General features: G+C 36.6%; 2 protein-coding genes across 4 annotated transcripts in view; both read left to right on the forward strand.

Annotated features, from left to right (window-relative positions):
* On the forward strand, window positions 1-27,759 carry LOC132194182 (sodium-dependent neutral amino acid transporter B(0)AT3). Of its 3 annotated transcripts, none has more exons than XM_059615314.1 (12): window positions 1-148; window positions 23,325-23,557; window positions 24,316-24,540; window positions 24,607-24,717; window positions 24,845-25,086; window positions 25,146-25,293; window positions 25,457-25,661; window positions 25,715-25,874; window positions 26,043-26,205; window positions 26,266-26,466; window positions 26,847-26,861; window positions 27,194-27,759. In XM_059615314.1, exons 1-12 carry the CDS (start codon window positions 130-132, stop codon window positions 27,299-27,301), a joined length of 1,830 nt encoding a protein of 609 aa, XP_059471297.1. In that variant the 5' UTR covers window positions 1-129; the 3' UTR covers window positions 27,302-27,759. The 3 variants fall into 3 exon arrangements, with proteins under 3 accessions (XP_059471297.1, XP_059471295.1, XP_059471296.1); XM_059615312.1 differs by lacking the exon at window positions 1-148 and adding an exon at window positions 5,890-6,294; XM_059615313.1 differs by lacking the exons at window positions 1-148; window positions 26,847-26,861 and adding an exon at window positions 5,891-6,294.
* LOC132194290 (barrier-to-autointegration factor) overlaps window positions 1-27,989 on the forward strand; it is a 295,962-nt gene that overhangs the window by 19,633 nt on the left and 248,340 nt on the right. The gene's annotated exons all lie outside the window — the stretch shown is intronic.

A 27,989-nucleotide genomic window follows, 5' to 3' on the forward strand; every position in this document is an offset into this window, starting at 1 on the left:
CTCCGTCTTTGGCATGGAACTCGTGGATCCTGTGTGTTAGTTTAGTAATGTGAATTTTGACTTTTCTTGAAAATATTTGTGGCAAAATGATAGAGACGTCAGGAATTTCCCATACCAAGCAAGTGCAGGATGAACCCGGAAACTCAAGGTGAGTAAATCTTGGGTGATCAAAATCTGATAAAAATTTAACAGAAAAGAAATTGGCGACGCTTTCGCTGCACATCAATCGCGAGAAAGAAAAAACAATTTTTTTTGCGTTTTGTTTGATCGGTAAAAGTTATATGATAACTAATTTTTTCATGATTGCTCATTAATAATTGTTTATTGTATTTGCAAACTGGATCGGATTAGGATTGTGTCCTTACAATAATTACAAAATGTGCATAATTCAGTTATGATTAATTGTTTTCTGTCTGGTACATGTACTTTGCGGAAATTTTCTCTGCTGTTCCATACAAGCTTGGACAAGGTACATACGGACATAAATTTTCCGCAACCAGTCTATGCCTTTAACTATTTTTTAAGTTTTTTACGTTAAGATTATTTCTTTAAAAATAACCATTACTTGCATTTTATATTTGCAATGAAGTATTAAAAATTCACATAAAAAAACCAATTTTATTTCTTGCACACTTAAATTTGCCAATTTTCATTCCTCCCTACATAAAATTAATTTAATAAGCTGAATTTCATGAATAATTTAATTTTACAAGAATAGAAAATTTCATATTGGAAACGATAATTCTTGTAAAAATATAGATAATAATAAGTTATTCTGCTGTGCATGAACAATTTAAATGAATATGCAAATTTTGATAAAAGTAACAATGAATTATAAATAATATAAACGATATAAACCATATCAAAAAGTCAAAAATAGCAATAACGACTTTTAATAATAATAATTATTTTTGCGAAGGAACATTTTGGCCTCACTAAAGTTCGCTCCATCTTCGCGAGATGGCCATAGGTATGGGCATTCAGTCGGCCTATTTAGGGGTTCAAAGGCGGGGTTCGTTTGTCGGAAAGTGCACTCCAGCAGCGTTGGCAAAATCGATGGCAGGTTGATGCGTCTGTGCAGAATGCGTGTGCATATTTTATGCGAACAACGTCACAGTCCCGGAATGACGTAACCTTTCCCTGCCCACACTTTTAGACGGGATTAAATATGACTCTTGAGGAGGGTCGTAATTTGTAAAAATTGCAGTAGTTGAGTTTTGCCACTTTAATCTCATTATTTGAAAGTTATGATCGCTGAATAATTTGGAAATTTTCGTACCATGTTTCGATTTGCGATGAAAAATAAGAACAGTTTGTTAAAATTTTAAAAAGTTCACATATCCAATGAAATGTTAAATTTTTTTGAGGAGGATTGAAAATTATTTTTTTCAAAATGAAAAAGTTTTTTACAATTATTCTTTCTTTTAACGAAAAAGTAAGAACTGCTTTTTTTAATTGGCAGATTCTCGCTCTCATTGACAGTGTCAGGATTCCACAATTGAATTCTTATTCTAAATGTTCACCTTTAAAATCAATTCAAATCAAATATTTCCACCCACAAAGTGGAGTTAGCTGCTCACCCTAACTTGATTTTTTTTATTCATTCATTTTTATTGTGATATATTTCTGTCGAATTTACCAAAGGATTTTGCCAACGTCAAGATAAAATAGAATAAAAGTTTTTTTCCTTCTCTTATTGACTAGAATCATTTTTAAATTGAATTCTTTACATAAAAAGAGACAGGTGTATCATTATAATCAAAGATCGCACGGCGCACTTCCATAATAATTTGACTATTGCCTAGCATTTTTCCTGTTCCGATAGCTTTCATTGCATTGTAGAGCAGAGCTTGAGTTCAATTCCATTGACCGGTGATTCTGAGTCATCAGCTCATGCGAACCAAATAGAAAGAAGGTTCTCAAGGGTCAAATTAATGGTCGAAGTAGCGCATTTTCTTACGAGAATCATTAAAGGTCATAGAGAGGAATCAGTTGGACTAATATAAATTTTCCTCCTCACGAGAAAAGAAGAACGCGCTAATTTGATCCAGTGAACTTGTATATAATTGCAATTAAAACTTGTCAAGTCACTTACGTGCTAGAGTCTAAGGTTTCATCAAAACTTTATCAAGGAGGAATCTGATCTAAAATACTAATTGAGCTTCATGACTTTGATACATACAAATTTTCTTGGGTGAAAACCGTCGTCGGCAAGAATATTTTTCTTGTTTGAAAGGAAACCCAAAATGTAATAATTATGTGCACTTAAGCCACTTTTTTATAAATTGATTGATTTAGTTTTTATTAAAAAGCAAAACGGGAAATCAATTTACATAATTTTGTTTAAACAAAGTTTTTTGCTTATAACAAGAACTTATTCTTTTAATAATTTTGTTTCCACTTTGTCATCAGACTAAAAATTCATAAAATACAATTAGAATTTTTAATTATTTGATAAGTACTTTGATAATTAAAGAATAATTCAATATGCTTAATTAAAATTAAGTTTACTATCATATTGTAAGAAATTCATATAGTTTATTATTATTTAAATTGTATTAAATTTCCTTTTGGAAAAATCTAACTTGATTTACGCTTGGCTCTGATGTGGCTGCTCGATCCAAAACCCTGACATTCTACTCTGCAAAGGGAAGACAAAGTTCATTCTGCAGTTCAAAATCCGCAAAATTTCGCAAGTGATTGCGAAATGTGCAAATGCAAATACTGGCGAATAGAGAGCAAAACTAACACAAATGTGACAGTTTGCACAACCCTAGCTGTACTTTAGTCGTGGCACCCTGGTGGGATTTGTCAACAATGGCATGATGAATATTAATTAACTCACTTAACTCTTGACATTTTAGCGAGCAGGAAACAGAATGATCTATACTTCACAAATTTTGGGAGAAGGTCATGCCTATTGAAAGAAATGCTCCAAAAAATATTGATTTTAATCTAGGCGTAACTTAAACTAGGTTAAAAAATTATGTACCTCTAAATTACCAGTCGTTCTAAAATTAAGCCTTGATCTTTAAGTTACAAAAAAAAATGGAATACTGCCCTATAATGAGAAAATTTCTTTTTAAATTAACTTTTAAAATCCTGACTAATTTCCCTTCATTTAAAAAAAGTTATTATATCAGCAAAAAATTTAAAAATTAAATGCTGGAAAATTAGTTACAATAGGGATTGATTTTTGCTGAAAAAATTATCTTCAGACGAAAAATTTAATATCTCTACGGTTTAATCCTTCCTAAATGCAAATGACATAGCGTCATGAATGATATAAGCACCTGATAAGCACTGAAATTTATTAAATAAAAATAAATGCTCATCAATATCTTTCAAGAACAGAAACTAAAAAGTATAAAGAAATCAAGAAATTATATAATATTCAATAACATGTATACTGGAAAAATCACTTTAAAAATTAATTTAAATTAACAATTAACATAAATTTTAAATATTTCAAGTGTGAATTTTACTGTAGGTTTTAGAGACCATAGGGAGCGAAATAAATGGTGCAAATAGTGGAGAAGTGGGCTTTGAGCTCGGGCCAAGAGCAAAGGGTTGATGACCATTGCTGCGTAGGTCGCGGTTCGAGCCCCTGCTGCGGCCTTTCATGCGCCGCGGTCGATACACGGATGGGCATTATATGTACCAGCCTAGCCCATTACTTCGCACACCACCCACTTGGGTGTGCCAAAGTGAGCTTCCCGCATCTCAAGCTCTCCGCAAACAATTGGCTCTCGTCGTGTATAATTGGGCATTCCGTCGCTCGTCCTTGCTCACGTAGGAGGAAATCATGCTGTATTCTCTTCGATAAGGTTAATGACCAGTCAAGGGCTTTATCAGGGTCATTTTTTTTTCTTTCAGAAACTACAAAATAAATAATAAATAGTTAAATATTAAAATAAAATTGTTTATTAAATTTTTAAATGAAATTTAATTCAAATAAATTAATACCTCAACTGTCACACTAGTAAAATATCCAAATATCCTCCAATTTTAATAAACAGAAAGTAAATAATATTAGAGTACTGTCAGATTTCAGTATTTTACCATAGAAATTTCTAGTTTACATTATGCACTTGCTTGACAGTTGCTACATAACAAAATGTTCAGTTTTATTACATTTGTATTCATACATAACGCTTTTATAACTGGGGTCAGTGGAAAAATCCAGTGTCAAAATTAGGTGAAATGGCAAGTGCGTCACCGCGGCGCCAACAAGCTTGAAATTAGCAGAAGCTTCGCATTGCAACTCGCAAGCGTCACTGCTAGACACACCTCTGCATTTGCTCTCGTTATCATCCACGTGACGTGCAAAAAACAAACACCCACTCTCTTCGCAAACTTCTCGGCGCTGCATGAATGGAAGGCCTTGCATAATTCCGTGCACTGCGCAGTTCTCCGTTTTAATTAGCGCGCGATCATTATCACCTGCGTTGGCTCTTTTTCAAACTCAAACCGTGAAAAACTATTGCTTTCTTTTGAAAATCAATGCGAATTCGCTGCTTTTTTACTTAGGGGTTGGCTTGGCTCGAATATCTGTGTCAAAAGCCAGTTACATATTTTTACCAACTGGGTTAGGGTTGGAGCAGCTGATGTCGCAGAAAAAGATATTCAGCTCCACCATTACTCTTTTAATTTAGCAGCGACTCTTTCTAACTGGCGACCGCTGCTTAATTAGTTGGAAGCACCTCATAGTTTCGGCTTCAAAGACGTACGTTAAAAAAAAAATGGAATAATGAAAGAGGACAGTTCGCAAGCCCCTCAAATAAAAACACTGTCTCAACGTCAATCACCTTGACTCGGTTATTTTTATTTAGTTAAAAATGTGTTGCTTGAAACTAAAAATCAGCTAAAAATATCCTAAATTTTATCATTCTTATCGCCAGATTTTCTTTCATAACTTTTAAATTAACGTTTGATTTCAATTTCATTCCATGCAATGAAAAAAAGGAAAAAAATCAATAAATTATGTATTAACACAATATATAACACTTTCCAATTTTTTACGCTCTTAAAATTTTGGTAATAGATTGTATCTTTTTATCTTAAATTGAAGAAAAATTATTAACTTTAAAGAATTTCTTTCAAAAGTGTATCTAATCAGATATGAAATAATGAACAATATTTCAAAAAAATTTGGATTCGTTCTTTATTTACTGCTCACTTTCCAAATAAATATAATTGTCTAGCAAGTAACATTCATCAATAATTGTTTTAGTACTTTTATCTTTTATGGGTTTTACTCGAATTTTTTTATTAAATACTAAAAAGTAGTAAATCTTTTCTCAATATCAGCAGAACTTACCTTGTGTAGTGACCAAAAAATGTTTTTATCTTCATTAACTTATGTAAAGAATGAAGTATAATTTATTATTTAATTTGAATTTACTCTTAAAATTTTATGAAGCGCTCGATGAACTCCTTTGGAAATAAAAATGCATTTTGGGCAGATATTCCAAATTAAAAAGATATGCAACCTGCAGGACCCCTATGTCAAGAAATTGCATAAAATTGGTATATTATGTTATTTTTTATAATAATCAGTCACAGAGACACAAATACACTCTTAATTTTTTAGATTTGATTTTACTCTTCCCCCAGGGTGTATCTAATTCCACACCCCTATCGCAAAAATTCACGGAAAATAAATCAAACAAACATAAAGCGAGATGCGACGTATGAATGTATCTTTAAGGAGGGGAGGAAGGGGCTTTTATTGCAATATCGAGCACCAGATTCTGAAGCCGGAGAGCGGTGCCTCGCGGTGGTGCGCGTGCGAATCGCGCGAGCACTTTGCACGGCCGCTCAAAGATGGGCCTGCCTCGCTGGGCGGGCCGCGATTGGCCGCCGCGGTCGGCGGGAGCGGGCGCAGAGCATGCGGAGTGCCTGCCTCAGTCGAACCCGGGTGGACGCGCGACCAGCACGGAGAAAACGAACGCACGTCAATACTCGGCGCGAACACACAAAACGTCTGAAAGACATTTTAACGGGGTGGGCCGCTGACGATGGTGAACAAGGACGGCGGCAGTGCCCACATGGGCCGCACCAACAACAGCCTGCAGGTGCCGAACGGCAACAACGGCACGCAGCACCACGAGTTCAACTCGATGAATATCGATTCGGACGGCTCCGGAGTCGGAGTCACCATAGTCCTGCCGGAAAAGCAGGAGCGGGCCGCGTGGGATAACAAGCTGCAGTTTTTCCTCAGCATCATCGGCTACTCGGTCGGGCTGGGCAACATTTGGCGCTTTCCCTATCTCTGCCAGCAGAACGGAGGAGGTATGTACATATGTAAACAAAATGCACGTGCTCGGGTCGATCGTGACCCCGGCCGGCAAATCGATTGACTCTGTTTTTTTCCGTTTTTATCGGTTAGGCCGTGATTTGGGGTGCTTATCGCTGTAGGAAGTGGGTTAACCCGAGAGCCCTAAGCGTTTAGTGATAAGCTAGATTTTTGCGAGAATCAACTTTCATCGTCGACGAATCAAAAGTTTTGCTTCAAAATAAAATTGATTCAAGTTCGGAGTGATAAAAAGTTTTCGAGGGCTTGGAAATAGCTGTTCATTTATTTTGGCCAAACTTTTGCACAGTTTATTTCCGGAACTCATCATTGCCAGTTATAATGATTGATATTTTTTCTTCAAGAATAATAATGCTTGATTTATTTTAGTAGTTTCATAAAAATCAGCATAAATTTATGATATGGTAAGAAGTGATGAATTTAATTGAACGTGAATTCAATGAAGTTTCTAATTTTTATAAAATCTGGTGCCCAATAAAAAAAAAATATAAAATTATGTACCCAATTAAAAAAATGCATTAAATATTCTCACAAATATAATTAATTTGTCAGTAAATGAAGTGCTTCAACACATTTTTTTCTCAGAAAACAACAAATTTGAAGTATAAGCAGCCAAGTTTCATTACCAAATTAGCAAGTTATATTTATATATTTCTTTTTCTAAGCCCATTTAGAAAAATCCTTTGGCACCATCGCACGCTAAAAGAAAACTGGACGTCTGCCAATCACGAGAAAATTACATATACATATAGATGTAATTTAAAACATAAACACGGTGCCCACGTCAGCCACTTTGGTCACGTACGATTATCGACGGCTGCGGAGGAGGAAAATGTCGTTGGTTAGAAATAAAAATAGCACTGATAGTTATGCGAAAATTTTGCAAATTTTTGTTATTGAATTTTCTTTACGGGAATAACGTGGTTGCGAGGTGAGCACTGGTTTGTTTTCCAAAACAACCACAGAAAAGTTCTGGAAGCGACATGCGCTTCGCATTAATTATATTCACATAAAAATTGTGTGTGTGTCACTGGCATCAAAATAAAGTGGTATCGAGCGGTGCGCAGGCAGCGCACGCGGGCAGCAAAACACGTGCGTGTGCAATCGGCGAAAATCGATATCGGCGCCACCGCCCTCGTAAACCCTTGCTTCCCCTCCTACCCCCGCCCTCACACATATCCATTTCGTCTGCGGCTTGGCGACGACATTTAAGAAAAAAATTGCAATTGGGTTTGTCAGAACATAAGAAGAAGGTCTCGCTTTCGACGAAATAATAATTACATTCAATTTTATTCGTGACTGCTGAAGGTGTGTCCGAAGGAATAATTATTTTCGGCACTTTGCATGTCTCGTGCGTGTTGAATTGGTAATTTGCAATTCTCTGAAATTACAGGGCGGGAAGGTGTGTATTGAGTTCCAAGCGTGTCGAACGTACTCATTGGACAGAGGGGCTTTTCTTGGGGTCGCTGCTGGAGTCGCCGCTTTTTATTGGCTTTGTAGATTTTGTTTGTTTTTATTTGACGCATTCGTCTAAATCGGTACGAGAAACTTTTGCCAAACTCTCGCTCGAGCGATTCAACCCGTTGAGGTGAACGTAATTCCTGCGGTAAATGCCATTGCGAATAATGTGTGGATCGATTTAACTCGTTTTATTAAAAAATCTGTCAGCAATTGGAGCTTTTTGCTTAATTTAATCGCTAGTACTATAGAAAAATGATTAATACACGTGCAATTTGCACAATTTGCGTTCTTAAATTAAGCTAGCAATGAGATTTAAAATTTAACGAAGCATGCTATCATTTTTATTGCTCTTAATTTTTTGATATCATTTTAATTAACAACAATGAAAAAATAACTATTGCAGGGAATTACAAATTTTAATTAATCAAACACGTCAAAAATCACCATATGAGCACGATTTAAATCAACAAGGCCAATTAAAAAATCGTCTAAAACATCATTGTGGACCGAAAGAGAATATTTCTATTGCAAACCACTTAAACGTTGACTGGAATGGACCAAATTTTTTAACTAATCCCGTTGAGATTTTTCCTTTGACAATTATCTGTAAAATTTTTTCACCACGCACATTAACAAAATTTTTTTGGATATTCTCGCATAGTATATTCAAAATAAATAAATTTTGACAAACTAAATATTCCTAGTACCAAACAGGCCCTTGAAATCGATGGTGTGGCCTTTTCCTTTACTATATATACTATTAATTGATGTAATTTGCGAGTGCAACACTCTGTGATAATCCACCTTAACCCCGTTGGCCGCTTCAAATGAGCACCGGTGCTACTTGTGCTCTGTGTGTACTTGCTTGAAAATCAATAGCATTGCAAGAGAGCGTACGGAGCAGCGAATTCGCTTGCGGTGCTCTGGCTCTTCTGAGCAACCTACACACAAGTTGCTCAAAATGCTGGCTCATCTATGTATGTACATTGATTCTTTATTTGTGGAGCAGCAAGTACAACGTGCGCCCTAAAAGAGAACGATGGAAGTTGTGTTTTGGCTGCGGTACACTATGCAGTGGGTAATTTTTTTACTCTTTTTATTTTCTGCCATCGCAAATACATACACGAACAGCTGAAGGGTCACTGAATAAAATATAAATTTTAAGAAATACCAATAAAAATAAAAACAACCGTAGTTCCAAAAGACGCATTAGATGATAATTTTAATCCAATCTATCTGTTCAAGATACCCTCTCTAGTACTATATTAAATTATAAAAATTTGATTCAATTTAAATCACGGTCAGTTAACAACTGGAAAATTAGATTTAAAAATAAAATTCAAATTTTGTTTAAAAGGTGCGGGAAAAAGTGTCATAGCTTTTTTTCGTGAATAAAAAATATTTAATATCAAATGATCGATTTTTACTTAAGTTTAATTAACTAAGTTAAAACAAAATTTGATTCTTTCCTACCTTTGTGCTAAAAGATCAAATTTAGCAACCATAATATTATAATATTTTTTCCCGCTAGTTTATTTTTATTTCACGAGAGGGAATAGTAAAGTTATTCAAATAAATTTTCCCCATTTATATGCGATATTTTATTTGATTGACCCAAAGGTCTGCAAAAAGCAAGCGTCATTATTTGTTACGCAACTAACCTCAACCTTTACAAGCCACCCTCGTCGTGTATATTTTTAACCTGATTAAGTCCGATGGGAGTGCACATGACACGGACACCCATTAGCCAATTTGCATGACCATCTTTCGCCATGGCAATAATTTATGTCACCGCATTTCGCTCAGCGGGTTGCCGAAAATTATCACACTGGCGCGCAATATTCGGCGGTGAGAGCCAGATAAATGCCGCCGTTTCACGGCTCCACTCCTTTGTTATCACAATAAATGATATACAAATAGACTGCGGAATGTAAATATTTACCGTGGCGGGCGGAAGATATTCGCCGCCTAGCTTTTTCCTCTCCCTCGCATGAGCACATTGTGTAAATTAGGTATACGCTTGTAGCATTTGCGATAAAAAAGCGTCTGCGGTGTCATGTTGCTTTTTGCTGGAAAAGCAGCACTCGCCTCGGTCCATCCGCTTTAATCAGCTTGATTAGCGCGGCGGCGGCGGCCGGGTCTCGAACCCTGTCCCTGACCGTCGCTCAGCTGAATCCAAGCATAAATGGAGATAGCATGCACTGTAGCAACTGGGTCAACCTAGTGCAGCAACGTGAAGGCCGAGCTCACTGCATCCAGGTGCATTAATTCGACTCAAAGCGGCGGAAAATTTCACAGCAAATTGCACTCTGGCGCAGAGCAAATTGTTTTCCCTGGAATGAGAATTCTAAAGGGTGCAGCTCTTTTCCGTGGAACACAAGTTTACGCAGAAATGAGTTCATCAGTCATGAAATTGTCGTCATTTTATCGCTTTCTTGAATCAATACATAAATATTGCCAAGACATCTGTGGAAAAATTTGCACTACTATTGAAATATTTTCAAAAAATGAACAACTTGAAAATGCAAGAATATAAATTTTCAATTTCAGTACTTTTCTCCTGAATTATTTACGAATGAAGCTGACTTGGTTTTCCTTCTTGGGCCAATCAATTAACGAAATGGAACCTCGTCCAGCTCAGATACGCCAAAAACTTTTAATCTTATTCCAGCCACCACATTAACGACGTCAAAATCGATGCAATTCTCCGATTGCGTGGGTAGGCAAATTTGCAGCTCCACTGCCCGTATCCGTTTTCACGCTCAATTGCTTACTGATAAATTTGCACACAATCGTCAGAATGACACTCGCGAATTTCAGCATCAACTTGGGAAATATGTCAAGAAACTTTCATATCGGTTATAAAAAAAGCTGAAATGTATCTGCAGATGGTGCAGCAGCGACGAAACATGCACGGTCAGCAGCCCTCGTAAAACAAGCCTAGATTAAACCTCGGCCCAAAATCACTTTTCCGGAGCGGCCGGATAATGAATCCAATTATCACGAGCAGCAGCAGTCGGACCAAGTAGTCAGGTGGCGGCCGTTTATTTTGGTGAGGCGGTCGCGAGTGCCTGCCGTGGAATTTTAAATCAGTTCTCAAAGTCAGCCGCGCCAGTCGCAGTGACGTCATTTGGGGTAGAGAGTGGCCAAATATCGATGTGTTAACCCACCATTCCGAGGGCTGAGCAATGGATGTGCCCCCCTGGCGTGACGTCACTGGTGGCGCAGTTGTCTGCCACCCAAAAATCGCCGCCCACCCACTCAAACACACAATGGACCACCCTCATATGGATTTTGCCATTTAGCCCAGTGCCGAAATCGTATCATGTGCTGGGTCGCGGAATTTATTTTGGTACCAAGTTCGATCGCTGATACTCTCGGAGGCTCGCCCTAAAGTTCTGAAATTATCAATTGAAAAAGGTGGAAAAGAAAACATGCATGACATAAAAAAATAAAATAATAAATATTTATTGATTTTAATAATCTGGAAAGTTTAGAGCTCGTTTTGTGTTTTTCTTTGCCAATTATGAAATTTATAAGGATTAATTAAAATTAAAATCCAATTATTAAGTGTCTGCTATAATTATGACATTCATGTATTTTTTTAATGAATTTTATTCAATAATGGTAGTTAACTTAGTTAACTGTTGACTTAATATAAAAATTTCAATTCACTTTACGATTTCATGACAATTTTATAAATAAAAATAAGCGACTATTTCCTTGAAATATAACTTTTTGTTATTATATCATTTAAAGTCTTTGCTGCTCTTTTAAAGATCCCAAAAAATTACTCATTTCCTCTTGACATTTCTGAGCTTCAACTTTATTTATCGAATGTGAATTTTCTCGTAGGTTTTCACGCAAATGTCAATAGTCGTGCAAAGCTTGCAATATTTATTTCAATGCCAATACAAATGCATTTTCAAGGTGTTTGACCTGATCGTGTAAATAATAATAAATACGTGTTCTCGCGTCTCTCTAATTCAATAACCGGCGACTGTGGATAGTTGTGGGCTTCTTTTTGCCGCTGCCTGCTCGACGTTTTGTGTACTTTATTTTTATATACACATCCATATCCACCGCAGTCGCCTGCTTGCTTGATCGAGTTATGTTTTATTGGCCTTGTCTGCCACTTTCCGAATTGCGTCAACTTCACGCTCCTTAAGTCCACTGCGTCTCTCTCGTCGCCGCCGGTGAGAAACGGATTTGCGGAAAACCCTCCTCGCGTCTACTGGCAGCTGATTTCACTTGTTTTTTACCGCAACGAGTCTCACTCGATTCGAGACGGAAGAAACGCGTCGAATGTAAATAAACAAGTAATGAATGAACGCGCCGAGTGCGTGACATCATCGGGCCGATGAAAACACACATTTTGATTTCAACTTGCTTTGGCACGCTTGGCACCGCGAAGTTGAAAATAGAGCCGCCGGTTTTTAAGCCGCCTCTGGAGACGAATAATTCAGCCGCATGAAACGGCGCGTCTTCAATATTTCAATCTCTTACTTTACCGCCCCTGGGTCGGATTTTTGCTTCGGAGAATTGCATCAGTACAAATGTACGACGCCAGACGAAAATACGATAAAAGTTGGCACTGGCGCTAGGAAATTATGAGGTCAAACATTTAAAGTTTTCAACTTACTGGGTTTTAATTTCGTTTCCAAAGAAATTTATGATCGTGTGAAATAATCAAAGAGGAGAAATATGGTTAAAATTCTTTAAATATTCTGTAGAAATTAAAATGGTGAAATTCAGTCAACAATGAAAATATGGATGATTCGTTTCTGGCAACATTTAAAATAATCTTAAATTAAGCAAGCAGTTTATCATTATTAATTTTTTTTAATAAAATACATCGCAATACGTAATTGATTTGATAATTAATGGATATTAGGCAAAACTGAATTTAAAATTTGGCTGATGAACTTTTAAGTTTATGCTAGAATCTTTTCTAATTTAATTTTTCATATGATCATGGTTTTTAGTTGAATATAATTTACTTATATTGAAATTTTATTATGAAATTTACGTTGATTTACATTACTGTTTTTTGTTTATATAAACAGATTTTACTGATTGTGAGTAAAATTATTTATTATACATCATGCAATTTTGATTGGAAAAAATCTTAAAATAATTTATATTGATTTTGTTTGGCAACACAGATTTCAATTTTGACACTGAAGACTCAATTTTAGCACCCATATCAGGTGCCCTGTGTTTAATTAACTCCTTTGCTATTTGAAAATTTGGCAACAAGAGAGGTGTTAGGTCGTGTCTCTCTAATTACGAGAGCATCCGCCCAGCAGGGCCGCCCGTTTGACAAATTGATTCATTTGATGTCGCCGACTTTTCACGCCTGGTCTATCCATCCATAACTCTCATTTCTTCGAATGAATAATGATATTCACTCGCACAAAAGTAGAAGAGAAATAAATATAAAGCACAGCGGAGGGATGCAAACAAGACAATGTTGACACATGCCGAAGATTCCTCCGGCTTTGGTACTTGGCGTACATTGTCAACAGAAAAAAGTGCAAACTCTCTCTCGTCAGCGTAATTGTGCACCTCGCGTTAGTTCGCACACACCTTGTGACGAACAGTGCAAATAATTTACAAGCGCGAGATAAAGAGAGTGACGGGTGGGTTTTTCTCCAGGGGAAATAAAAATGTTGAGAGCGACGTGAGCTGTCGTTAATATTACGTCTGTGTGGCAAATTGGATCGCGGTTGTGCGCAGGCATCATTTCGATTAAGTCAATAAAAGTTTTGAGTGTGTTTGAAAAGCACAAGAAACAAACACCGAGACTCGATATTGAAAAAGTATTGATTGAAGATGGCTTTGGAAAGTATATAAATTATAATTATTGCTTATGCGAGAGGTAAACTTGAATTTTGAATGTTTGAAACTCAAAAAATTTAATTTATATATATAGTTTAATTTTTGGCATTTTAAAATAAAGGAGTGAAAAGATAAAGTTTTTTTTCAATTTGAATATTTAGCTACTTTTTAAATAAATTTTTTAATTGAGACTTTCAAGAAATAAATATTTGGTTTAGTTATGAAGTTAAAATTAAAAAAAAAACTTTCTCAAAACTAAATTTACTTCTAAAGTATGTGGCCAATTTGGGAATTCACCAGAAGCTTATCTTATTTTATTTTTTAGCTTTTAATTACTATATTTTCCACATAATTTAACCTCAACTATTTTTACTGAAAAAATAATTTATATAAATGTTTAATAAATATTTTGCTATGAACGCCCCAGTTTATAGGGCTTTTAATCACATTAGATACACAGAGATATTTTCATGTAATTTTACACGCAAGTAAATTATTCCGCGACAGACATTAGCGGCAGCATTAAACGCAGGCGGTAAATCATTTAGGGGCCATATTGCACGGCGTCGCTTTCATGGCCGTGAGTCGTTAAACGCCGGTTGACACCTGAATATTAAATTAGTTCAGCGGGCCTAATAGCTGCGTCGAGTGGCATCAAGAGACGAAATGCGATATTTAAATCGATATTCCAGCAGCTCCGCGAGCGAAATTGAATTATTCGAGAGAGAAGAGGAAATTCTGTTATTTGCTCTTGAAATTGCCCAGCGCTGTTTTTCCAATCTGTTGTGGGCTTGATTCGCTTTCATTGCCACTTCGATTCAATCAAGAAGATGGAAATATGAAAGTAAACACAAATCAGAGAGAGTGCAATGGCTTGTAAAGTAAACACACCTTGAACCGGCTTTAGAAACTCGTTGCAAGAAGTCCTGGCGCTAAATTTAGACCAGAGATGAGAATCACCCTGGGCTCACGTGATGCTGCAATCACTTTTGCGGCTTCTGGCCAGCCATTGTTTCGTTGAATTCGGCCTGTTCGCTGAAAATCGATTAATTCCTCGCAATTCCCAGAAAGCTGCTTGTTAAACCCGAGTGCGCTAATTTAATTCCACTCGTACTAAATTCAGACGCGCCGACAATTAGACGCCGACGTGAATTATACTTGGCACATGAAATATATACGACGGAGATTGCTTTTCTTCTAATCCAATTTCCGTTTAGAAGGAGTGACGATTTTTCCTCACGTGAGTTTCTTGCACATTAGCGTACAGTCCCAAGATGCTCTTTTCATATTACACTCGGTGCAAACACACTTTGCACTTTTGCTTGCCAACAGAAAATGCAAACTTTGCTTTGATCTCCGAAGCACCAGCTCAGCTCGCCTCTATAAGGGAATATTTTATTGGAAAGACCGTGACCGAATTTTTAATTTATGTTGCGTACGCGTGTTCGAAGTTATGATCATGTTTGTATAGCTTTTTTGTATTCAGAAGAGCCACGCCTTAATGCAATTAACCGACAAGGCCTGCCTGTCATCGCACTGGCTAAAACCTTAAGCCGATTTACATGGGGATTATCACGTAGACTTATGGGCACGTGAAAAAACGTGAATATCGATTTCTTCCTTAATTTCTAGAGCCATTTAATTTGATAAATATGTATATAATTTGTCCCCTTGAGGTGAAATACGAGCTGCGAATGAGTTACTTCGCACTTTATCAATGTCAACTTATGCAAATCAACCGGTGTAATTTGCGCCTGCAGAGCAGCCTTGACAGCCAAATTATCTGCTAACTGCCGGGGAAGACTTTGCGGCGCCGCCCAAACTGATTCTTCCTCTTCCAGTTTGTATATACAAGTGATTTTACTTGGTGCATGCTCGAGGGACTGAAAAGAGTAATTTGCTGATAATGCTTGAAATTCGCTTCCTTGTCAGAGTGAACTGAAAATTAGCTGAATATAAAAAGGCAATTTGCCGAACAAGGAAACTCCATCTCAGCAATTGCGCCTTTGTACGAGAGTCGATTCTCGCCTTAAATGCCAAAGAAAGGTCAGCTAATTTATTTATTTTCAAATACTCATCACGTCATTAAACCCAAAGAGTGCTTAGAGCAGCGTCATTACTGAGAAATCACAATTGAGAAAGTTATTGTTTAATCGTTGGAAACACAATTGATGGTGTTTCTATTTCCCATATACGGTGAACATGTTGAAACGAATGAAAAAGTTGTATAATTCTAAAAAAAGAATTCATCAATAAAATAATTGTAACACGCCAGCAATAAAAATGTAAGATATTTCATTTTACTTATAAAGAATAAAAAATTTTGTTCATTTCATGAAATGTAGATCATAAAGTGTGGTTTCGTGAGAAGTTAAAAATAATTATGAGTTTACTGAACTTCAAACGCCTTTAGGTATGAAGTGAAATTTTAAATGCAATTTTATCATCTGGATGGAATTAAAGTTTAATAAAATTATAAATTTTCCAAAAGTTAACTTCTTAACAACTGCTAAATTACTGCTAATTACTATTATAATGTTCATACCGAACTTTGCTAAGTAATAATTAAATAATTTAAAACTTATTGTACAGAATTTTGCTCTAGTAGTGAAGACCTTTAAACAGCTGGCCTTATTTTAATTAAATACTCGCTCTAAAGGCTACAAACTGTGGAATCTGCAGTGTAAACTCATCTCTCACACATTCGCCAAGGAATTTCTTTTCTAGCACACGCCCCAGCACATAATATCTCCTTTTGTCAGAAATTGTGAGCCTTTTTCGCAACCTGGCCCAAGGCAAGGCGAGACAAGGTTTTTGGTCCACTATTAATAGCCGAGGCGCCTTTTGTGTTATGATGCCAAGAGCACGGTGCCGCCTCTCTCAAATTATATACTGTATGCGTGGTGGTCTGCAGGGGCTAGAATCGGAGCCAAATCGTCCATTTATATGCACGTGATGGCGTCGGCACCTGTCTATCATTTAGAAAAAAAAGAAAGGAGGCAGATCGCATGCCAGAGGAAGCTCCATAAAATCTTTTTTGCACCCGCCACGGTGGATCCTGTGTGCAGCGCCTAATTGGCCCTTGTTATGTCTTCCTATCCTAAATGAATTGGCGGCTCAACTTTTGAGGGTCGTCTGCGTCTGCTCGCCAAAAATTATGGGAATAATTCATCGCGATAAAAATTGGCTGCGGACACGCGATATTGCTTTTGCGCAACAAATTTTACTCGGGAAGGAGATGAGAAAAAAATAAATCGATCTTATCCTATGTCATGTCAGAATATAATTTCTCGTTTGAATTATAGTCTCCAGTTGAACAAAGTCAAAAGTGGTGCGCAATTCCATCAGCGGACTGAAAAAATCAGGTTGCGAATCAATCAGCAGGGTCAAGCAAAGTCAATTAGAACCGCCATCAATCAAGGCTGCTGATCAGTGTGTGCCAGTTAACCCGACAATTGGCGCCGCATTCCTCCGCCTTGGGCCGCGGAGATCCGAATCGCGACTTTTCACCGCAGGACGGCAATTAAATCTGGTTAGTGGGTTTATTGTCTCGGCGCGCACTGGCCTTTGGCAGGAGAATTAAAACGCTTCCGAAAAGCTTAAAGCAGGCCAGGAGCTGACAGAACCCGTGCGAGCGCATTTTAATCAAAATGAATGCAATGTGATTTGAAATTTCATAGGAATCCTTTGCTAATAATGCTGTGAGAGCAAAGCGCGATGGAGTTTTGAAAGCCGCGCCCACGCCTGCATTTCCATAATTCCGAGAACATTTCAATGGGAGATCAAAAGCGGATTTGCAATAAGCTGGTTTCATAAAGGGGTATGAATGAAATGTTTGAGAAAAAATAAATACCTATTTGAATGGTTGACATAAATTGCTTTCATATTCAAAATTATTTTAAATAAAAAAAATATTCAATTTTGGAATGGCTATCAAATTGATATTGTTGAAATTCATTTCAAAAGTTTTTAAAGGTTATTTCTAAATTTTTGTCTGTAATTTTTTAAATTAATCCTTTTAAAATTCGAAAATATGTGGTTATTTTTACCTTCCAAAATGAAATCCCTGAATTCGCAAGCTTTCAAAGACAATTTAATTTGAGCCGCGTGTTCTTTGCACAAGTGAAACTAGGAATTCTGCTCGAAGGCGGTTGTCAGGCATTTCCTGCTGCGGTTTTGCAAACACGCGGATGGTGAATTTAATTCATCCCTTAGCATTCAACACACGTGTGGGCGTGCGAGGGTAGCGTACATAGGCTTATTGCTGCACACCCACGCCGAACAGGTTGCCTACCCGTTTGTCGGCAGGGGCGAACGAGCACCGAGCAAACACACATAAATTTCAGCCACCTGCTGGGGAGGCAAAAAATATTTTCTTTTTATCTAATTGCAAAATCGATCGGGAATGGTGCTCGTTGCGTCATATTCGGTCTGATTTTGCTTCTCCACTCGCGTCCGTTGCCAAGAGTCACAAATCAGAAAATTCTTTGCAGAAAACGCGTGGGTGTCTCATTTTGCAAAGCACCGTGCAGCATCCGTGACGTCACGAAGACACTGCGGTGGTGCTTTCTGAAACGCAAAAATCGAAGCTCTTATATGAATGGAGCACGCTAATCAATATAGCGGCAGCCACTGCGAAAAGACTCCAAGGGTGGGTGGGTGGGGAACACATACATTTCTGCACTGACGCAAAATAGGCCGGCTTGAATAGAGCGGTGAAGACAGGCAGACTGCCTTTTCAAAATATTTAAAGAAGAGCCTTCAAGCTGCTGACTCGCCCGAGCTCAAAAGATTCAATCTGGGTCCTTCTTAACGTGAAATGCGCAAAAGGCGGCAAAGTCTCAGTGATTAACGGTGGCTGGCTTTGCCATAATTTGTACGAAGCCGTCGAAGCAAAAGTGCAAGTTTTTTATCAGTGCTAAGAGCGAGATTGTATCATTAAAAAGCTCATCATAAATAAAGACTGCAAGAAATAAAAAGATTCAAAAGTTTAGAATTAAAAAATAAAAATAGATCGAAACAATGAAAAAATAAACTTCGAAAAGGAAATCAAGCCAGGGTTAAGATTATTCGGATTATAATAATTGCTGGAACGGACTAAAAATACTCGTTATGAAGCTCAAAAGAATTGACAATGGCTCTGACACTTCAAGTTCAAGTTTTGATTAACCGACTCTCTTTATTTGCAGAAGCACCGCGTGTGCAAATAAATTAATTCTGGCCGCGCGGCCAGAAATAGCGGGCACATAATCCCGAAATAGTGCATGTTCAATATTTGCCCCGCGAGAAGCAATAACCGGGGAAAGGAAACGCGCGTGTGCCGGACGAGCTCGAATATTATGAATTGGAGATTTTTCCTTTTGAATAAATTAAAAGCAAAGAAGGAGGCGTTATCGCTCAAGCCGTTCTTTCCTGCAGGAGGGATTTTTTTAAGAATTGCATCATACGACACCTGGTCGTAAATTGAAATTGTGCGTGGCGACGACGCGACGCCCGCAGAGACAGCAACAGCGAAAATGAGTGCTTCGAGTCAAAACTTGTGTAAAAAGCTCAAAGACGCTGAGCTCCTAACGAAATATTCCAGGAATGATCTCTCGTTAATCATTAAAAAGCACTTTAATTAAAAAAAAACGACACTACGCTTTTAAAATTTTATCTCTTTAAAAGGAAATTAAACTGCGTCTTACTTTTCACGGCGATAATTTTTTTACCCCACTTTTTATCTAGCACCTCAGGATATACGCGGTTTAGAACATAAATTTTCCCTTTTCTTTCAATATGACGTTCCCATTTTCTCAGCTATATTTAAATTTTTTCCAAAGAAAGAATCTTTAGTTATTTGAACTTAACTTTTTATTATAAAATTATGATAGACAGTTTCAATTTCAGATTTTTTTTAATTGCTTTTTTTAAATATATATTATATATTTTTTTAATTTTTATGAAAAAAGTTAGGTCACAGTATTGACTTATTTGTTGATAATAATTGATTCCAAAGAACGTGTAGTTTCATTCATTGCATTGGAATTTCATTGACATAGAGTGTGGGTTTCCCCACTCCAAACAATTACGCACACTACTTGATTGTATGTACATGTGTGTGAGCACTTGCTTGGGTATACACACTTTTATTTGTCTATCCATAGGACATGTGTGTAGAAGCTGAAAGCCTAGCCAGCGACACATTCACACAACATACGTTAACGATCTTATTTGAAGGGGCAACACGCCACCTCTTAGCACTTTCCTTTAAATCAAGTTAGTGAGTGGGCCAGAGTGGCGCAAATAAAATCCCAATCGCGACGCGCACGCCTAATCTTGTTGCTCTTACATGCATAGTGGCGTGCCTTTGTCACCAACACAAGACGGAAATCTCTGCGAGGAAATGAAAGGATTGAGTGGTGGAAACGAGGAGATAAATGAAATTAGATGAAATTGATGTGGTTTCCTCACGATATAAGAAGTCAAAGTTGGAGATTTTCCTTTTTGTTTGGTCTTTCCAACTTTTTTATTTGGATGACATGATTAAGCCTGGATTAAATTGTAATTGAAGAATTTTTGGAAGTTTTCTATATTTTTCTTCGATTAAAATTAATTTTTACTTTGTTTGCACCATTAAAACATTTTTAAAAGTGGAACTGAGAACTGATTTGTGGCAAAATTCAATAATTGTTCAATACAATCAGAAGATATTAACTTTTTTTCTCTACTTTTTTTTCTCTTTATTCAATTTTAGCGATTTTTAATATCTTAATCTTGTGTTTATTTATTTACTACTGAAAAAACACTTGACCCGACTTGACCTATTTTAGTCAACCAGATGCTACTGTTCCCTCAACTTGCTGGGATATAAATTTAAATCAGCATTTATTTATCATTTTAAAAAAAAAATTAAATTCAATCAAAATGTTTTTAATCCAATTGATCTCGTTTTCAATGCTTAATAAATAAGAACTTCTCATGAAACGTTAAAAGTCACACATGCACCAAGTTTATTCTTGTCCTTGCGAATTCTCTCACCAAATTATCGCAAAACCGGCGCAAAAGTCACATAGCTTGGCTCCTTCTTTTTGACTCCAGAAATAATTCTGGCACGGCGCGCATTTAGTTTTAATTTTACATTTATATATTCCGTGTCCCGGAAAGTAGAGGACCGCGTCGCGTGCTTGCATTTTTTTAGCTCTCGTTAGTCATTCCGAGTGGCGCCGCGGCTCAAGGAAGAGGGGCCGCAGTTGTAAAATGGTCTAAATCGGTGCCTCCTGGTTCATTCCTCCTGGTGCCGAGCAGAATGTTGACGTAGGAATGGAATTTTCCACTGGCGGCCGCGCGTCGTGTTGCCGGTTGCGGCCGAACACGGCGCTTGTTGTCGCGCGCGCAGCCCTTTGCTGATGTGCACCAGCAACCCACGACAGCCGCGGGATCCCACGTTTTATTAAAAAGAATTATATGAGCTGAATTTTCAAAGAAAAATACCTTTTGTTTTTTAATCAATAATCTGAAAAAAAGATTACTTCTTCAATCCTTTTAAAAGTTTTTAAAAGTTTAATTTAATACTTATTTGCTGCATGAATTGTAAATCGATGTCCACAAATTAAAAAAAAATTTATTTTTAATCGGATGTTTAAACTGTATTTGTATAATGGCGAAATAAATTAGGTTTAAAATTCAGTTCATATATTTCAAATTAGATAAAAATATACTATGTAATTATGTATGTTCTTAAAAAAAATTTATAATTCACAGTTTTCAACTTACATTTCTAACAAAGGTTTCCTGCCATTTCAGCCAATATCTTATAATTAATTTTTTATCTATAATTTTTCCGGTGTTCCGTTTTTTTATGACAAGTTGTGGCGACCCGACAGGCGTAACTCAAAACCGCATGCAAAGGCAAAGTGCATCTCACCTTGCCACGAGGGAATCCCCTTTCGTCGTTTCCCTTGAACTCTTTTATGCTCATTATCACATAATTCTATTTTATTATTTATCGTGACCAACCAATTAAAAACGTCACCAAGGCGATCCTCGTCGCCTTATGGATCGTCATTTAACACACGCATGCGTTTTTGGTCCATTTCGCTCTCTTGTGTCTGGACGCGCTGCAATTAAACAAGCCTTTGTGCGCGAGAGCGTCTCTTTCTCTCTCGCGGGGAGGATGAATGGGGGCAAAAAATTAATACGAAAGCATTCCGCGAACCGGTTTCCTGTTGTTTTTTCTGTCATTCTGTTCTGGAGACGAAACACACAAGAGATGAGATGCTCGAGCCGCCTTAAGCCCTTTGTCTCCTGCCGAGCCATGCAAATGATCGCTCTCTTCCGACATGCAAATGACACGAAAATAGCCTAGCTCGTGCAATAGACTAAAAGGCTGTTTTAAAAATAAAGATGGTTTCCTGATAGAAATCGATCCGGGTTATATTTTGATCCAATGTTATTTATTTATGATTAATAAATTGCACCCATTATTATTTTTATTTATTGAATGACTAAAATAAAAAGATGCAATGAATAATTTAAGTAAACAATAATATTTCTTATTTCTTTATTTAAAAATGAGCAAAAAAAAAGAAAATTATAAAAGTTTAATACTTCAATTTCATCAATTTTGCACCAAATGAAAATAATTATTTTGGGAATTTTCTGTTAATAAAACCGCGTTTAATTTTAGTAATGATTGAAAAAATTTTACATGGTTATTTTTTCATATCATTTTTGACCATGACCAATACTAATGAAAATATTGCATTTCCTGTTTAAACAAAGATTTCCTGTTTGAGAGATTTTTCAAATACTGAATAATGACGTTGGACAATATTTTATGGATTTTTTTCCACTGCATTTCCTGGAAATATCATAGAAAAAAATCCAATCAAAATGAGTTGACTGCCTATTTCAGGCATTTGCAATCGCCTGAAATATTCATGTTCGCGGAAGAAAATCTCGTTTATATTCTAATGCGCTCTTTCAAGTCTAGTTGCTCACTGGCTCGTGTGCGAATTGTGCTGCTCGAGAGTGAGGCAGCTGCAGCCTCGGTGTGATTCTCGAGGGATCATTACCCACACATGAGCGAGTGAATTGCTCGTTAAATTTCGCAGCGCCGTCGAATAATAATAATAATTTATTTTCGCTCACCTCTGGCAGAATATCCAAAGTAATCATCTAATCAGCATTGACTGGCTACATATATTGTTTAATGGCATTGATTTGTTCATTTCAAGGCCTTGTCTTTGTTGAATGGGGATCGGGTTTTGCAGTTGAACACACAATTGCTTTCACCCTTTGATTGAAAATCATTTATAAGTGGTGACGAAATAACGAGAGATCACTTATTTTAAAGAGTCCTTATTGCTCTAGCCATCTTACCATATTGACAGCAATCTTTTGATTAACTTTAATTTAAGACCATAAACAAATTTTATTTCACTCAGCATTTGAAACGTGATTTGTAAATTTTGAGATCAAAATTGGCTGTTTTTTTCTGAAAATATTTTTAAAATCTTTCACTAGATTAATTAATTAAAAAAAAACTTTTATAACTGACTCCAGGAAGATAATAATTTCTTATAAAAAAAGCCTATTTTTGGGTTTTGTTGAACAAAAAAATGACATAAATATGAAAATTTCGGGACATTATTTTATCAATAAGGAAACCATCATAATTATACAAGTTTGCTTGCTAATCATCCAATTTTATTGTATGTTTTAGGCGCGTTTCTGATTCCGTTTTTCATCATGCTCATCCTCGAGGGCATCCCTTTGTTCCTGGTTGAAATCGGCATTGGCCAGAAGCAGCGGTTAGGCGCCCTCGGCGTGTGGAACATTGTGCACCCCTGGCTCGGAGGACTGGGCATTGCCAGCTGCGTGGTCACTTTCTTTGTGGCCCTTTATTACAACGTTATCATCACCTGGTGCTTCTACTATTTGTTCAACTCGTTCCAGGTGAGATAGAGCGCGCGCACATTCCAGCTTTGCAAATATTTGCACAGCTTGCATAAATAAATGAAGGAAATTGTTTTACTCAAATATTTCACCATCGTCGTAAAATGAAGTAGGAAGTGAACAAATTAATTAATATATTAGTTTACTTTGTGTTGCTCTTGATAACAATTTTTAATTCCAACAAATATGAAAAAAAAAACATTTTAGCTAGATCTTTAATTAAATTTAATGATATATTGATTTAAGTGGGAAAAAAGTTATTTGAATTCATTTTCAATTTCAATTTGAAAGAAAAATCAAAGTTTCCCTGCTATTTTTTTTACACAATTGTGATTATAAAAACGATATTTTTTTTATAATTTTTGTTTGCTTTAATTGGTACTCTAAATTTTTAGCTGAATATTTATGAGCATTTTTTCGCTGAAAATTAAAGTTTTACTTCGTCTTACTATTTACCACTATTTACTATGGTACGATTTGTATCAATTTTTTTTTTAAATTGCAGACAAAAATTATTATTGCAAATAACCAATGCAATGGAAATTAAATTATGCCACATATTTTCATTCAAAACTTAATTATCTTTTTTTATGCTTATTAGATTATTTTTGACAAAAAAAAAGTCAGTTGGTAATTTTAAACATCTACAAACAGAAGAATTTTTTGCCAGGTTGCATAAAACTTGCAACATTAAATATGTTTCTCAATCTTCTTTAATTTTAAGCTGTAATGTCTTATGTATGAATATCAATTTTCAGTATCCTTTGCCGTGGGCAGAATGTCCATTGACAGCAAATGGAACCAAAGTGGAGGAGTGCGAGCTTAGTTCAGAGACAGCCTACTTCTGGTACAGGCAGACCCTGGACGTGTCGCCGTCGATGGATGACAGCGGCGGCCTCAAGTGGTGGATCGTCCTGTGCTTGCTGCTCGCCTGGACCGTTGTCTTCTTCATCGTGATGAAAGGCATCCAGTCTTCTGGCAAGGTGAGCAAAATGCGTTGAGATACCAAGTGCTCTTCACTGACGACGCGCCGGTTGCATAATCCACAGGTCGTGTACTTCACTTCGCTCTTCCCGTACGTAGTGCTGACCATCTTCTTCATAAGAGGCATCACATTGAAGGGCGCGGCTGCTGGGCTCATTCACATGTATACGCCCAAGGTACAACGACTAATTTTTATTTAAAGTATGTTTTTTTTTAATTGTTCAATTAAATTTATTCAATTCTTATCTTTAAAATTCAAAATCCCTTTATATCTGCTGATTTTAATTTTTAAAACTCTTGCAGATTGAAAAATTATTAAATCCGACTGTGTGGCTCGACGCCGCCACACAAGTATTTTACTCCTTTGGACTCGCCTTTGGCTCTTTGATTGCCTTTGGCAGTTACAACCAGCAGAACAACAATTGTGTCCGAGACGTGGTTTTTGTGTCCATCACTAATGCAGTCACAGCCATTTACGCCAGCGTTGTCATTTTCTCCATCCTTGGCTTCAAAGCTATGGCCAATGTTGACAGATGCATTGAACAGTAAAGTTCATCTGTTTCGATAGAACTTTTAAATATAATAAGAAATAATTATTTTACAGCAACATGGAACGGATGTTTGAGCACCACTTGATAAGTGCCCCCAATGTCAGCACCGAAGTTTACGAGCAGGTCATGTCCACTCTTAACGAAACCGTCTTGCACACGTGGAAAATGCATGAGTGCAGTCTCGAAAGGGAGCTGGATCAGGTAATTATAAAATTAACTAAAAATTAACCATTATTTTGTTTGAAATATTTAAAACGTTAATTTGTGACATTAAAAATAAATTATCTTTTTATTAGATACAATTTAACCTGATTTTAACTTGATCTTTTTTAAATAATGCATAATTAATTTTTGTTAATTTAAGGCTGCAGAGGGCACTGGTCTGGCCTTCATCGTTTTCACACAAGCCATTGTCGAGCTTCCGGGAGCACCGTTTTGGGCCATTATTTTCTTCTTGATGCTGCTCTCGCTGGGTCTTGGATCTCAAATTGGAATTTTGGAGGGGATGTTGTGCACAATTTTTGACATTGACTTCTTCAGGGAGAGGATACCGAAGCAATACTTGACAGGTTCGATTTGTGGAAATAATTATATGCGTAGCATAATTCCTTTATTTTCACAGCTGGAGTTTGCATCATTTGTTTCTTCGTCGGGCTTATTTTCTGCACTGGTGCCGGAGAATACTGGTTGTCTCTGTTTGATTCCTTCGCTGGCACAATAGGTCTAGTTGTGATCGCCCTCCTTGAGATGATTGCTGTCATGTATATCTACGGCCACGAAAAGTAAGTTTTAATTAGGTACTAATTTTATATGACTTAATTAAATTTCGAGCTTCCAATTAAACAAAATGAGTGATATTTTGAATTATTTTTTTCTTCCGTATCATGTTAAATTTACTAAAGAAAATTGAGTATAAAACGACTGAATTAATCAAACTATTTGTTTTCCAGGTTCACAAAAGACATTTACGACATGACTGGCTACCGCCCTGGCCTTTACTGGCAAATTACCTGGCGTTACCTGGGCCCCATCATTATGACCTGCATCCTCACAGCTTCGATTTTGCACAAGATTATGCACCGGCCAACCTACTCAGCCTGGGACGCCACAACAGTATGATTTTAACTTTTTTCCGTGCAACTACATTGGCATTTTCTTAATTTTCTCCTTCAGGGAACTACAGTTTCAACAGTTTACCCAGACTGGGTCATGGTGATCGCCATCTGCATCATTGCAGTTGGTGTTTTGCCAATTCCTGCGGTGTTCTTGCTCAGGCGATTCCAGTGTCTCAAGTTGGACACGGACATCCACCAGGGAGCAATCAGGAGGATCGACACCACTGCTTCAACCAGAGAAATGATGGCAGATGTTGATGTGAGTTTTGCTTCATTATACTCGTTAAATAAAAGAATAATCCAAATGCTCTTGAGCTGTAATATACTCGCACTTATGTGTAAAACTGCACACTTTAATACGATTTTTACAAACAAATTAAAGATATTGAAGAGAAAAAATCTCATAAAGACATTTAGATTAATGATTTTGGCATAAAACTTTGATCTAACTATTAGAAAGATCTTAGAAAAATTTGGTTGGTGTTTTTATACTAATGTGCGCCTTTTTGGATTCCACAATATCCATGAATTCAAGAGGGTGCACCAATTTTTATTATTTTTGAGTAAAACTAACACGTAATTTTTTTTATTTCCATATTCAAATTATATCTTCGGCACTTTATCACTTTATCTGCACAGTTCGATGAAGTTGAGGTATTTTCAATACTTACTGATACGTTCAAATTGCACGATATCTTATGTTCCTTCTAGACTTTTTTCAACTTTATAAAAATCAGCATACATGTTGCATATATATTAATATTTTTCAAAAGTGCATGCGATAACAAATAGCAGCGTCAGAAAATTGATAATTGTTTTAGTATTTCAAGCAAAATTAAAATTGAATGAGAAGTTCTATTTTTCAACTGCATGGAGAATCCAAACCAAAAGTGACATTTCTGTTTTGTAGTTTTTAACTTACTTTTAGTAGCAATAATTATTATTTTTCTGTTTGACGTCAAATTAAATTTAATGTGAATTTCCAGATGGATGAGTACCACGACTACCCCAACAGTCAAGAAGTCGATGATTCTCCGGATGACCACTTACGACCACCGAGGAGAATATTCAAGATGGAGGTGTTAGACGACTGAACGTAGTTCTAGAGAAAAATCACACCTAGGGTACTGCAAAACTAGACGAGTAATAATGACTACTAAAAACTAGTTGTTAATAATAATGCGATATATTTTGTGTGGAGTGATGACAAATTGTAGATACTTAGTTCTAATGTGTTGAAGCATTAGAATCTTGTAATTTTAAGAGTGTAGCAAGGAGGAGAAGAAAAATACTCAAAAGCGATTTTAAATTTAATGCATTTGTACAAAGGTTGAAATATGATGTATCAAAGTCATTGATTGTCAAAGAAAATATCTCTCTGATCACACACATCAATAACGATAAAACAAACAAGCTCAGTTACATCAGTACCGTGAATTAAAAGTCTATTGTGGACAGCGTGCATAAAACATAATTGTGAGGAAAAAATCAGCACTTAGTATCGGCAAGTGCCTTCTCGATTGGAGATACTGAATACACAGAATGCACATATTATATGAATATATGTACTGCCTATTGTTCTTATGCATTTTTGACTCTCATTTGTGAAAACTGCGCAATTGGTTTTTTGTATTATTCGTTGCCGAGCCATCAGTTTATGATTTTAGTCAGTACATATACGGAAGAAGTGTCCGCCCATTTAATTAATTTTAATTTTTTCCCACGCCTAGTTTGTAGTTTTCAGGAAGCGCACTTGTGACTGGATTTCATAAGGCGTCCAGA

This window comes from Neocloeon triangulifer, unplaced genomic scaffold (genome assembly GCF_031216515.1).
Source record: "Neocloeon triangulifer isolate White Clay Creek 2 clone unplaced genomic scaffold, ASM3121651v1 ptg000006l, whole genome shotgun sequence".
NCBI classification, from domain to species: domain Eukaryota; kingdom Metazoa; phylum Arthropoda; class Insecta; order Ephemeroptera; family Baetidae; genus Neocloeon; species Neocloeon triangulifer.